Source organism: Jatropha curcas, chromosome 11 (assembly GCF_041381405.1).
Source record: "Jatropha curcas cultivar XTBG-Jc1 chromosome 11, XTBG_Jcur_1.0, whole genome shotgun sequence".
Lineage (NCBI taxonomy): Eukaryota > Viridiplantae > Streptophyta > Magnoliopsida > Malpighiales > Euphorbiaceae > Jatropha > Jatropha curcas.
The window spans coordinates 10,669,897-10,684,644 of record NC_143161.1 but is presented as its reverse complement, the minus strand read 5'-3'; the positions used below and the strand labels follow the sequence as shown (position 1 = coordinate 10,684,644).

The window sequence follows — 14,748 nt, the reverse complement described above, 5'->3', positions numbered from 1 at the left end:
GACACCATATATATATTAAACAAAAATAAAAAAAAAATGAAAGGGAAACAATTAATAATAGTAAAACAAAACCCTAGCATGTGCATTGGGGATGTAACCGACTTGCTACTTTGTCTAAGGTATTTAATGAAGAGAGATACAGATTTGAAATTCAAATTTTAAATCTATCAATTTTCAGTGGGGACATAAATGACATTTTGTATGGCTATATGAGGATAAACTAATCATTTTATGCTCAATAATCCTGGATCAACTTGAGCCAATAACCATTATCCTTAGTGGGCTAAATTGCTTTTGAATTTATTATAATTTAGGAGAATTAATTGGTTCCTTCATATTTGTGAAAAATCTTAAACAACTTATATTTTGGACCAGAAAGTGTATTATAGAACGAAAATAGCATTCTTTTTACACTGGTTATTGGGGAGTCTAGCTTGCATTAAAGAGAAGGTACAAGGGCTTATCCACTATCATTCAAGTTTCTCGTAATCAAAATACAAGTCAAAAACTAGTCTGAAAAAGTTGGATGACCATTTAATATAAATGAATTCCATAAAATTACCGAGTTCTTTTTTGATTTTCAGATTTTGGATATGCAATAAAAAATGGTCATACTTGGATAAAATTTATTGAAAAGTAGCTTTCAATTAGAATCCATGTAATTTACCATTGAGATATATTCTCCTTGTTAAATAAAAAATTTTTTCTTGCGCTTAGACCAAATTTAATATTCAAACACGGTTATCCCCATTCATAAAATATTATTTTTATTTTTCTTAAAATATTATATCTCTAAGTGATTGGAGTCTTGTACAAACCACCGACTCCTAGAATTCACACTTTTCCTTCCAAATATACCTGAGTTAAATTTATGAAATTCATTCGTTCCAAATCAAATGCTATAAACAATTTAAAGTAACTTCAACAGAAATCAGATTGCAAGCATTGGCTTGCAGGATTAAATAATAAATTATACACAATATAAGAATTGATCTGTGATTATACAACAGAGGGGAGAAGAAAGTTAAACAGAGGGAAAGGAGTGGTTCACCCACTATAAATACAGCCAGATATGGGAAGGGGAAGAACACGGTGGCCGAGGCGTCAGGGAAAGCTCCCATTGAATATTTTTCTTTTTCATTTTTAAGGACGGATATTTGGTTAGTTTCCCTTGCACTAATCGAGCTCTCTTTCTATGTAACGGTTTTGATTTCCAGTTGCCGGAGGCAGCAGGAATGAAGGGCAATCCATCTGCCGGATGGATACAATGCCAAGCTGAATAACCCCACCATAAGATATTCAATAAACATCCCCACCTAGTGTATAGTGTCATAACTTTGAGTGTTGCCTCCATGGGCAACCACCTTCAAATGCCTGCTCCAACACATCTTCCATTCGCTTGGCTAGTATGATCTGTTAAAATGATAGAATTAAATATCGGTCAGTGACCAGTAATGCAATAACAGAATAACAAAATCAACAGCAGATAAATGCAAATCAGGAAAACATAATTCTAAAGAAAAACTTTATTTCTTTCTCCGTTTCTTTTTCTAATAGTTGGTGCAGATGGAGAACTCAGAACAATCGTGCCTCAAAAGCAGAGGATGCACATGTTAACTTCTCAATGAGATTTGAAGAAATTTGTACATATATATTTGATGATGCAAGGCAAAGTAGATCAGGACTTGTCTGTTAATTATGATTAGAATTTAATTACCTCAAGATTGCCAAGCACAGCTTTTGGTACTTCAACTAAGTCCTTCAAATTTCTATCTGGTAGTATTACTCTCTTGATACCATAACGATGTGCTGCCAATATCTGCAAGAAAACAACACAAGAATCCAAAATTCTGGTATTAGAAGAACATTTCTATATGAAAAAATGAAGATCCATTGGTTCTTCCAAGCTAAGAACTGAAGTTCATATTAGGAAAAGCAGAGACATTTGACTTTTTTCTTAAGCATATCTTTAAACCAACTACAAATTAATCAATGCCACATTGAAAACCATCAAATCATGCATTCACCTCATGTATGACAACAAATGTTTGGATACTGACAACAACAAAAGCTACCACATATACTCTGTTACATACAAATGGCCAAGCTACCACATACATTCTGTTACATACAATTCCATGATGCTAAAATTTAAACTTCAGCGTTAAATGAATTGTTAAGACATCAGCCTCATCTGTTCACAATTCCAACTCCTTATCCGGATGGTGGTAATGAAATATGTAAACATGGTTGATGAATCCAAACTTAAAGAAAGCACCATGTGGCCACTGCTAGGTAGCATGTCAGGATAATATTAAAGATAAATTCATAGGCACCCATTCACTATTGTGTGCAAGTATGCAGAAACTTAACATTATTGAAACCAACAGGACCGATGCTCCATGATTGCTAAATTCCTCTCCTTACAGATGAAAATAATAAGAATAAAATCATATAGGCTTGCATTACCTTATCCTTAATACCACCAACAGGAAGTACAAGACCCCTCAAAGTCATCTCTCCAGTCATTGCTGTATCTGCTCTTACTCTTTTCTGACTGAACAGTGAAACTAGAGCCGTTACTAGTGTCACTCCAGCTGAGGGTCCATCCTTGGGTACAGCCCCAGCAGGGAAATGTATATGAATATCCTTGCCATCAAGAAGATTTATTTCCTGAGCAGCTGCCAACTTAAGATCTGTTGCTCTGGCTCGTACCTACAATTTAAGAAGATATTTCTAAACTAACTTTTCCAATAGTAGAAAACGGGATGCTTTTTGCTAATTTTGTGAGAACATTTGAAATAGCTACATATGCTGGAGCCTTAACCCAAAGCAGATCGGCAATTATATGAGGCAAAGGCAATTAAGCACTGAATGATACATCTTTTCTTTTACATGGTAAAATTCCCAAAGAAATGAAGAAAACAATAGCAGTAAACAGAAAAGGGTACTGCCTTTTCCTTCAGCTATACAAAATTACACTACTCCCAAAGAAGTAGATAAATTGCAACAATGGGAATATACAGATAAAAATTATGTGAGAGATGCAATAGTAGGGTAAATTTGAACCGGACTTCTTATATAATTTAGTATAAAAAATTTTTTTTTAAAAAAAATTGATTGTTCTATACATTTTGAATTGAATTATGTGTGTAAAATATGTACTAGGTTCTAGCATACAGAGTCAGCAGCTCACAAAGTAATTTCACATAGGTAAGTGATTTGGGAGGATAATGATTACCCATGTCAGTGCTATTTGTGCTGATTCTTTAATAACATCACCAAGTTGCCCAGTGAGATGTAATTCCCCCTTCCCTGCCATTGATGTAGCCTCCACAAACTGAACCTCTCCACCAAATGAGGTCCAAACAAGCCCAACCGATATACCAGGATTTGCCACACGCTCTGCAGCTTCTCTATCATCAAATTTAGGAGGCTGCATTACAGTTCAAATGAACATGACATTAGGTCTGTTTAAAATTAGGAGAAAATTCAGGTTACAATTTAAGTAATTGAAAAACCAAAGCATTCTGCCTATCAAAGCTCATCTGTTTCAGAAGCATATAATGCATGAGAATCTGACTGCATAAAGGAACCAGTAGCAAAGGCTACATTAAGACTGCAACTACGACTTTTAGACTGCATGTCTCTAAGCAGGGGAAAAAAAGTGAGATACCATTAGAGCACTAGTTAGGTTTTCAGCAGTGACAACAGTAAAAAATATACTATGAATTCCCACTCGAAATGTATAACCAAACAGTTGTTCAAATGCTTCAGCCAAAGCACTTCTGCCAAAGCACTTCTTAACAATTAAGCTTGAACAACACAAGCTTAGGGCACAATAATACACAATTGATAAACAACAAATGCTAAGCACCAAACAGAAATGAAGAGCTTATGAGCAAAATCATTACCCCTAGTACTTTCTCCAGCATATTTTCATCCACAACTAAAGGTGAGGCAACCCTGAATGAGTGAGATATCTCATGATTGCTATCATTCATTGGAATGACTTCCATTTCCACTTCAGCTCCATCAGCAAGTCTATTCTCCAATAATGGTGAAGGAAGACGGTGCATATCTTTGCTCAATGGGAGAGCTTGTTCATGTTCTTGTTCTTGCTCTGCAACTCTTACAGCTGCAGCACGAGCCAAAGCAGCTAAGTTCCTCTCCAGATTCCGGACACCAGCCTCCCTAGTGTACCTCTGAATGACTAGTTTCACCATAGACTAGAACATTGAAAAGAAATTCAAGATAAATACCTGTACAGCATGTGTAATATAATGTGTGAATTATGCAACAACTTGGGAAGTAAGAATTTTCCCAAAGTATCTTCTTTTCTTGTGGGTTCCAAAGAGAGGAGATATGAAAATTGAATATGCATCTTAGTTTGTAAATAATGATGAATGATGATAACCAGATTGTCAACATGAGAATCAGATAGTTTGCAGTTTTTGTGTAATTGGATTGTAAAGGGCAGAAATTGGTAGTTTTGGTTGTAACTAGTCTGGACCATTTAGGAGAAAAAAGGCAGGATTGGATGAACCATCTGATAAGTACATGGAAAACTAGCAAAAATACCAAAAACCATTCTGTATTCTAGTTCTTGGTTTCGAAGACTATGACAGAAGAAACAAAAGACACTGGTGATCTGGTTCACTAATATTAAGCACAAGCACAAACCACTCTTTTCACAACTTAAACTTGGATATTTACATAAAAACAGGAACTTCAATTAATAGACAATATATGACTACATCTTTCTCAAGGTAACTGCTGAAAGTATTGATTGACTGCTCTCAACAACTAATATTCACAACATAGAATGTAACAGTAAATACTACAACCAAAGGCCTATCAAGCAAATCATTTATGCCCCAACATAAAACACTCATGTTTTGATTTTTAATAATGAAAATGACAAATAAAAAAAAAAAAAAAAAAAAGATGATTATCTCAATTATAAAATCACACGTCACTAATTTAGTACCTCTGGAATTTGAAGGAACTCAGAACTCAACCCATGCTGATCCAAAACCCGTGGAATCAAATGCCGCATAGCTATTCTGAGCTTTTCTTCAGGTGTATATCCAGGGAGCTCAATTACTTCCATCCTGTCCAAGAGTGGAGGAGGAATAGGCTGTGCCCTATTTGCAGTTGCCACGAAAATCACTTTGGAAAGGTCAAAGGGAACGTTCAAATAGCTATGGACCTTTAATTAAGGAATAATAATCTTAAAATGCAATGAAGGTGATTAATTCAAATAAACACAGCATGTTCAAACTCATTAATGAAAACCTCGTTTACAAAATATTTTTGTAAAAAATAATATTAAGTGGACCTTAGACCTAACCACGTCTAATCATCTTTAAGTTGCACAAAGTTCCCCACCCAAAATTATGTGAGCCCATGTCTCCTCAAGCTGACAGAGAAAAGCAAAGCACATAAAAAATAGTTGTCTAGAAGATTAATTGCGAAAAACTTTTAAATTTGTATTATTAATATAACTGGAAACAGATAAATCAAAAGTTGGCTCTCTATAGACTAGGATTAGAAGATTATTAGTTATGAAAAGTGCAAACTAGCATAAACATATGTCCAAGAACGGTGACATCCTGAAGGAAAAAAAGGATACTGATCATTGAATGTCTTGTTCTGTTCAGGATCAAGAACCTCCAGCAGAGCTGAAGCTGGATCCCCCCGCACATCAGAACCTGTCTTGTCAATCTCGTCCAATAGCATGACAGGATTGCAAACACCTACTCTCTAAAAGCCAAAATACACAAGATCATGAGTCTACCTCATCCCGAATAGATGTCAGCAATCACACACAACAAGAAAGGTAAAACATCGAAAATTCAAAATCATCACCTAACCTAACACAAACAATCATCATGAAGAGATCTTTCCCATAAAATATTTGTATATAATTGAAAAACTCAACCAGGTCTTGATTTATTCTCGTATTTACAGTACCTTAATACAGCTCATGAGAGCCAACATGACCATAATCAGGTACATTACTGAAAAACCATGCACAATAATACAGGTGTGCATGGTCATGAGTTTGCAATATCACTAGTGATGCAATTTCGCACAGAATGTGAGGGAGAAGTACCAGAGAGAAAAGAATGAGAAACGAAAAAGAGGTTACAAGTGAAAATAGTTGCAGAACTAGACAACTCTAATACAACACGCCTCCTGGCATAATGAAAACTGAGTGGCGCAGGCACAAACTAGACAAATTTATATGGTTTTAGAAGTCAAAACATAAGAAGATCCACATAGACCAACTCACAGAAATTAATAGAATTAATTTATATGGGTAAGAAAAAAACTGTTTAGACTTCCTTGACTGTAGGCCATTTATTTGTTTAGAAGTTATATGGATCATCAACAGAACATATAACAGGGAGAATAAGCTTCAGTTGTAATGCAATTATTACTGCCAAAAGAAATTTTCTGCTTTTCTAAAAAGATACATTGAATTTCTCATGTAAACAGCTTGATGCCGCTCAGAACATACCAAAAAATGTATGGTCAACACCTGCCTTACTAGAATGATGCAGCAAGAAATGTGGAAAAGATATTGGAAGAATTGCAAAGACTTTGTACCTTTAAACCATCAATCAGGCGCCCTGGCATGCTTCCTATGTATGTTCTCCTATGCCCTCTAATATCTGCTTCATCCTTAACGCCACCAAGGGATATGCGAATAAATTTTCTGCCAAGGGCACCAGCAATAGATGATGCCAACGATGTTTTCCCAACACCTGGAGGACCAACAAAGCACAAGACTGGGCCTCTGGCATCTGGTTTAAGCTGCAATATAATTCATACAAATATTCGGTTAAAAAAAATTAAAAGATTAAGCAAATTCAATGCGTCAACTAGTAGAAAATAGATCAACCTTGCGAACAGCTAGATATTCGATGATCCGTTGCTTGACCTTGACTAGACCATAATGATCACTGTCAAGACGTTCTTTTGCAGCTTTTAGGTCCAAATCATGTTCCTCACTTGCCTTTTGCCAAGGAAGATCAGCAAGCAGCTCCAAGTAAACACGTGAACTATTATACCCAGGTTGCTGAGGTTGCATTTTCTTAAGCCTCCTGAGATGAATAATAATGACAATCATCAGAGTTGTCACAACAAACAAGAATACAAAGTTTAAGCAGTCCTCTTCATTAAGATTGACTCATGATGTGGAAAGGAAATCTCCCCAAAGCTTGATAAAGATTATGATGCCATTTGTTTCACGAAAGACAACTATGGAAAAACATTTCTCTAGAAACCATTTTTTTTATATAAAAAAAAAAAAAAAAAAGAGAATAATATTTTCCACTGTTTCAGCAAAATGATGAATGTTACATCACGTTCAGTACACATCGAAAGACGCTCCCCCCTTCCCCCCCACATAAAAGCATGACCTTCAGTATTTTGATCTACTACTTCATACTCCCCATTGAATAGGAGAGAAAATTACAAAGAAAAGGAAATGATAAATTATGGTGGTTGACATAGACTGGCAGTGATCACCAGCAACTAGTGACAGCCAACAGTAGCAGCAATAATCAGTGAACTAGTAGGCATGTGCCTATGCAGTCCTCTTATAGATTCCTTTTTGAAAAAAAAAAGAAGGCATCAAAATCTGGAAGAAGATAAGTCATACCTTAAAAAGTTGACTAAGTTTTCCTTTTGCCCAAAAGAACATTTTAACTTCTGTGCACGTCAAACACTAAAAAATGTGGAAAATGTTCTCCACAAATTTTCCAGGAAAAAAAGTTGAGCCCGAGTATTCCGCAAAAGTATTCACAATAAAGACCACAACAACTTGGTTTAATTCTGATTCCTTAACCAGACCTATAATCTAATGGTCCTATTAGAAATGGACACAACTTGAACTAACACTGCCATGTTATGCAAAACTCGGAAAGAAAAAATGATGAGCAACTTCTGTATTGCTCTCATTACTCTCACCTTCACAAAACAGCAACATACTTGAGAATTTATTTACTTGGATTGGCTTTCCCCAAAGCATCCAAAGACAGAACTGGCAATTAAAAGTGAGCATATTTATGTACTTGCACCAAGTTGTGGCCATCAGAAACCAGTTGAATGGCCACATTATAAAGCTTCTAAATCAAATAGTACTTTCCCCTCCCCCCTCTGGCTCTCTTCCATTTCTTTTGATAAGGCATCAAAGCAAGAGGAATGTGATAGGGTGAGCAAACTGTTCAGTTAATTGAAAATCGAACTGAACTGATTCAATCTCAATAATTACATTTGATTTTTTAATAATTTGGTTTGATTCAATTGTATACTTTATTAAATTTTGGTTATTACCTTCCATTTCTGAGTTATTTCTTGAATTTCATTTCGGTTCAATTCAGTGTTCTATATATTGCAGTTCAGTTCGCTTTTCCTTTTATAAAAATTCCAGTATTCCAGTTTGTGAAAATTCAAATATGAGTGACCAAACCAACTGAATGCTCACCCCAATCAATTGACAACGAAAAGAAATGAGAGAGATAGGAAGCAGGGGCCAAAAAGACGTTGGCTATTAATCTAAAAAATCTCCCTTCAAGCCAAACCAACTATTAGAAAGCCCTTGGGCTAAAATTCCCATATCAAAATAAAAATGTGGTCAATATCGTCTAGGACGTACACCTAGGAACCAGAAGATTAGTGATTAAAGACCTTAGAATACTATAGGTGACTCAAAACAAAATTAGGATGGAAATCTCTATGAGTTCCATAACATTCATATAAAGATAAGCTCAGCTAACACAAAATATCCCCACAATAAAGACATAATACAGCCCAACTGGGTTCAATATAAGGTTCCAGTGTTAATAGGACCTGGGTTGTCCAATCACCATCAAATGAGTTTGATACAAAATACTGCCCGAAGCCAAAAGAAGAAAAGAAAAAGGGAGAGAGAGAGTTAGCTCTCTAATGCCACAGTTTGCACAATTCTTACCATTTTAAGTCTATTAATTCTACGCATTTCAGCCATCAAAGCATTTAATCCCTTCATGCCAACAACTTTGTTCTATTTTTTTAATCCATGTCTCTACGAGACTCATTTCAGACTTGAGGGATGTCCAGAATGCCATGGTGTCTCTTCATATAAACCTCAGAAAATAAAAGGAGTTTACATTGGCATTCAGTCTACTAAAACTCAGCTACTGTCATTGCCACAACTAAGGAGATCTATCATCAATATATCATCATTCTATACTCTATGATTTCTCAGAAGAAATATACCTTAACTCCCTCTGGGCATGCTTCCAGATATTTGAAGGCATTCCTGCACCTTGCATCTTTCTTTCTAATACTGCTACATCATCTTCATCATCATCGTTGTCACCAAGCTCCTCTTTTATAGCTCTCATCTAAAAAGCATTTCAAATGGATAAGCCTCAGAGCTGGAATAAGACAGTAATTTTAGAAAATAATACTAATTTTGTAACAGTTTACCATAAAATATTGACAAATGGAAAACTGAATAGCCCTTTGCATCTACACCCTTGACCATAAACTAACATTCATCCTTGCATAAAAAGAAAATTTACGCGTATTTTTTTTTTCTTATTATCCTTAAATTACAAGACTTGTACTTCGTTCAAACCACCAAACCAACCCAAAAGACCCAGGTGGAGATATTGTGACTTGTGAGAGGGGCTTTGGAGGATGGGGGTTTGCTTACCTTGCCAAAGGCAATAAGTCCCCTAAGAAGGTCAAACCAATTGGTTTAATCCTAAATGATATGATCAAAAAACGCCAAAATGTCTAAACATGTAGCCTGATATATAAACAAATTATAGGTAACTCAAACCTGCTGACGCAGAAGAAACTCTTTCTGTGATTTTGATAGCTGCCCCTCAACCTTTTGCGAAATCTTCTCTGCTACACGTATTGACTGTCACAGGTAGAAAATAAAATGACTCAAGAGACAGCAAGAAGAAGCATCAAGATATTTAGAAGTAAATGCACCAGGTTAAATAACATTGTATACATAGATCACCTGTAAATGCCTGTCAACTAGCTCAGTAGCTTTGGAAAGCCTGACTTTCAGATCAACTGAATCTAGCATGGATAGTTGCTCTTCAAAACTCATCTCAAAGCTAGCAACAAAAATATCTGCCAATTTGTGAACAGGAACTGTTTCCAAAAGAACCTTTGTCCTTCCACCAGTTTTTTGCTTCTATGAGCAGAAATGGAAATAAGAATAACTGATAGAGCAATAGCATAATCATAGCACGTGCATCGTGAATAAATTAACAGTTCTCCACAAAATATTAATAATAATGAACAATAGCTCTACACAAATAGTACACGAGATAATTTTCAAAAAGAATAGCCAAATGAGAATGCAATGCAGCAAGAAGAAGGAATAGATCAAACAGAGGAACGACTACCATGAAAAGACTAGATTTGTATAGAATTACAGATTTCCAATGTTCATATATTAAAATGACTTAGTTCATGATGCAGAAGCAAAAGACGGGGAGGCATTTCCACAATTTTAAACCCCAAAACAATTACCTGCTCAAGAACAGAAATGAGTTCCACGGCGGTTGCTTTGAACTGGCGAGACAATGATACAAAATCAGGATCTTGCTCCACTTGTTCCATCTCTAGTTATGGTAAGACCGAGAAATACAAAAATGACTCAGCACATTGATAAATAATGCTATCACTCAGCACCTAATGAATTGTGAAATCCTTTGACTGAAAATCAAAAAAGGTAATATTAATATGTATAAACTGAAAAGAATTTAATTTAAAACGGACCAGCCTTTGTCATCTCAAGAGAAGATATCCGTGCAGTGTAATACATCCCTCTTTTGCTAAGCTCTTGGACACTGAATCTGCACAAACCTTCAAGAACAACTATATATGTCACTCTCCCACTAGGTTTCTCCACACCTCTGGACAGATGTAACGCCCGAGCCGCCACTCCCCTAAGAAACCAAGAATTATAACAAAAATCAATCACAACTAGCACAAAATTGAGCAGCAAAAAAATCATTAGTTCTAACAGAATATTGAATGCAAAAGAGAGAAATATCTATCAAAACAAAGAGTATCCATCAAAAGCGACAAAGCCAAATTAAGAGTAACATAAAAAAAACTTCATGATTAAAAGTAAACCTGTTATGCCAGCGAATAACTTCCTGCTGATTTTTGCCATCAAGTTTGAGATTTTCAGCGTTACCAACTTGAATTTTGGAGCTTCTCTCCCCAGAATCACTCCCAACACCTAATTATAACAAAAATTTCAAAACACAAACAAAAAAAAATCATTTTCTATTATTCAAAGCACGTGGAAACAGAAGAGCACGAACAAAAAAAAAAAGGAAGTAATTGACTAACAATTACAATTACCTTGAGATAACGTGGGACCCACTGAAGCAGTAGTCTCCTCTGCCGCTGCATCACGAACAGGCAAAATGCCTATCAAACCCTTCTCCTCTCTCTGCCATAGCTCTTGCTCCACCAATTTCACACTAGTAAAAATCAGCCAAACAAAAGACGCGACTCTTCATCAATTTGACAACCAATTAACCATAATCAATCAATTAACTATCAATTGATCAAGAAAAAAAAAAACCTGCTAGGGGAAGTGCAACGAATTCGAATGATAGCGCCAGGTAAAAGCACTTTGTTTCTAAAAGGAAGGATCGCTAATCGACTAGGTAGCTCAACCGATTCCGCCATAGCTTTGCAACTCCAAACCAGGAATACTTTTCAACCAGAGAGAAACACACAGAGAGATACTGTCGATTGTATACTTAGGAATTATATATATGATTTAAAAATAATAAAAAAGAACACACCATTAAGTGTTGTTTGGTTTTGGTTTTTGTTCGTATTATGAATTTATTACTTTCTCCAACAGGGAAAAACGATGACGGCTTTTCTGAACTTTAGCTTGGATTTTATTTATTTTATTTACTATTTCCTTTTCCGGCTATGAAAAAGTGTAAAACAGTTGTCTTTAAAATTTAAAAAAAAAGAAGTTTAAAACAGTAATTTTTGTTTTAAATCAAAAGAAGAAAGTGGAAATTGTATGTTTCTCCTATTATTTTCTTGTATTTATATTATGACCCCTCTTGTTTTTGTATTTATAGTAATTTTACAACTTGCTGCGACATTATCTTTCATATCCTCCATGGAGAATGATGAAATTCTTGTGTGATTGGGAGTTAAAACCACGGCAGATAAATCTTGTTGCAATAGAATAATTAAAATAAAACATTCCCTTTAGAATTTTTTTTTTTTTTAATTTCTTCTCTCAACAAAATCTCATTACTAATAAAAAATTTAATTTAAGACTTACTTAAAATTTTCAATCTTTAATGTGTTTTTTTGTTTTTGTATAAACTTTATTTTTTAATTAAAAGATACAAAATTTAAAAAATGTAACTTCAATGATAATCTTTAACTAATTTTTGTCAATTGAAACGGACCGTGAACAATATATAATCACAGCAACTCTGCTTGTTCTTTTGTCTGATCTTAAAAAATGGAGTCCCGTCATTTTTAGTTTTATTTTTCTTAATGATTTTTATTAATGAATCCTTTAATTAATATCAGTCAGCAACGCAGACTGAACATATGAAAATAACTCTCCCCACTAAACACATTTGTAATGAGGAACGAACAGCCTTGACTGTGACTAAACTCCAAGTCAGATTTAGTCGGTCGAAGAGCCTTAATGGCCTTAACTGTGATTAAACTCCGAACCGGATTTTATTGAGCCCTGTAATAAGGTTCGGTTTTAGTTTATACCAAAAAAAAAATTTTTTTCTTTTAAAAAAAAAAAGTTCAACATTAACCTTTGATTCGATTTCGATCAATTTAAATCGGGTGTGAGTTATTCTTTTCTTTTAAATGAAAAAAAAAAAATTCTAGCATGAATTGAGTCTTGCCACGCTGCAAAGTAGATACATATGCATCATTTAGCCCAAAATTCTAATTTCTCTCATCTTTATGAATGTTTGATGCAAGAAAAAAAAAAAGGAGATAATGGAGATTTTTACTGCTAATCGACGCATTAATGGCATTTATAGATAAATTTATATCAGTAAATTTTAGTTTAAATTAACTGGATCTGAGTAGCAATCTAATGTTGAAATTGAAGGTTTAAATTTTATATTTGAAGTGCACTTATATCTTTATTAGTGAATCCAATTTTGGAAAAAAAATATTTTTTAAAAAATTATTATTTCACTCAAATAACTCTTGGAGTTTTGTTATAAATATAGATCAACTTAATTTGGTGCATTAGACATCCAATTTCCTCCAAGTCAAACTTATCTTTGATGTAATAATAACTAACCAATTTGGGATTATTCCATTTCTTCTCAAAAAAAAAAAAGGGATAATTCCACTAACAGTTTATTTACGATGTATTGTAAAGGACACATCAGTAATTCAAATTCATTTAGGATTTGATTTTTTACCTATATCTTTCAATGTATTTGGTTAAAAAAAAAAACATCCTGTTTGGTATAGATATATTCTACTTTGAAAATTTTGTGAAATTTATTAATAAATCTAATTTTTGTATTTGGTATAAAAAAAAATAAGAATACAATTTTATAGGTTTTAATAGAACTAAACTAAATTCTACCAAAAAAAATTGAATTTCTAAATAAATTCCGCAAACTTAAACAACTCAAAATTTTATAATAAAACTCTCCATCCTTTTAACTGCTGTGGAAATTGGGCTTTTTCCACCAAATTAAAAACAATTTGTGAATTACTGTACTGAATAGCTACACCGGGTAAATTCTCAGATAAGTTCCCCTTAAAAACAATTTGTGAATTACTATGAATTACTGTATTGTACTGAGTCACAAATGGTCTCACTTAAAATCCACTTGCCTTAGACTGAATTCGTGTCGTTTGACAGAATTTACCTAGACATGCAATTAATCAGACAATAACCACCAAAATATTTTTGTCCAACAATAGCTATTAAATAAATAAAGACAAAGCAATAAATAAGAGAGAACACCAGAATTTTAACGAGGTTCGGCCAATTTTGCCTATGTTCTCGAACACTACCAAATTTATATTTCACTGAAGAAATATACAAATTGAGAGAGGAGAGAAACTTGTCTAACCCACTAGGTATTGGAAGACAAGTTGGGACATCTAAAACTGAAGGAGTAGGCTCCTTATATAGAGGAGAGGCCACCCTCTCCCTTGCTAAAATCCCGATGTGGGATTGAGCCACCAAACCAACAGTCTCCACCTTGGCGAAAATTCTACCAATACAAATTTCTGCTCTCTCTCTCTCACAAAGTTGCAATGTCTTCAAATGCGCTTAGCAGTATCAAGCTTCAATTTTTAACAATATTAATCAAGTCCAAACAGTATTTGAACTTGACAGCTGTTACCACTTTTATCAATATATCAGCAGAATTCTAAGTAGTCTAAATCTTCTGGAGTTGAACTTGTCCTTCCTCCAAAATTTCTCTAACAAAATGAAATCGAATGTCGATATGCTTCGTCCTTGCATGATAAACTTGGTTCTTTGCCAAGTGAATAGCACTTTGGCTATCGCAATGTATAACAATGTTATTTTGCCTAATTCCCAATTCATCAAGCAATCCTTCAAGCCAAATTGCTTCCTTCACAGCCTCTGTAACTGCCATAAACTCTACCTCTGTTGTGGACAAAGCCATTATTGACTGTAAAGTAGACTTCCAACTAGCTGGTGCTTTTGCA

At 34.5% G+C, this 14,748-nt stretch overlaps 1 protein-coding gene across 1 annotated transcript; it reads right to left on the bottom strand.

Moving 5' to 3' along the window:
• Window positions 1-920: 920 nt before the first annotated feature.
• LON2 (lon protease 2) lies at window positions 921-11,910 on the bottom strand. Its single transcript, XM_012219811.4, has 17 exons — window positions 11,621-11,910; window positions 11,395-11,516; window positions 11,161-11,269; window positions 10,801-10,970; window positions 10,552-10,643; window positions 10,031-10,210; window positions 9,842-9,925; window positions 9,271-9,398; window positions 6,911-7,112; window positions 6,616-6,822; window positions 5,636-5,766; window positions 4,991-5,204; window positions 3,915-4,229; window positions 3,242-3,436; window positions 2,470-2,715; window positions 1,718-1,819; window positions 921-1,413 (listed from the first exon to the last, which is right to left on the bottom strand). Exons 1-17 carry the CDS (start codon window positions 11,725-11,727, stop codon window positions 1,330-1,332), a joined length of 2,688 nt encoding a protein of 895 aa, XP_012075201.1. The 5' UTR covers window positions 11,728-11,910; the 3' UTR covers window positions 921-1,329.
• Between the last annotated feature and the right edge of the window lie 2,838 nt (window positions 11,911-14,748).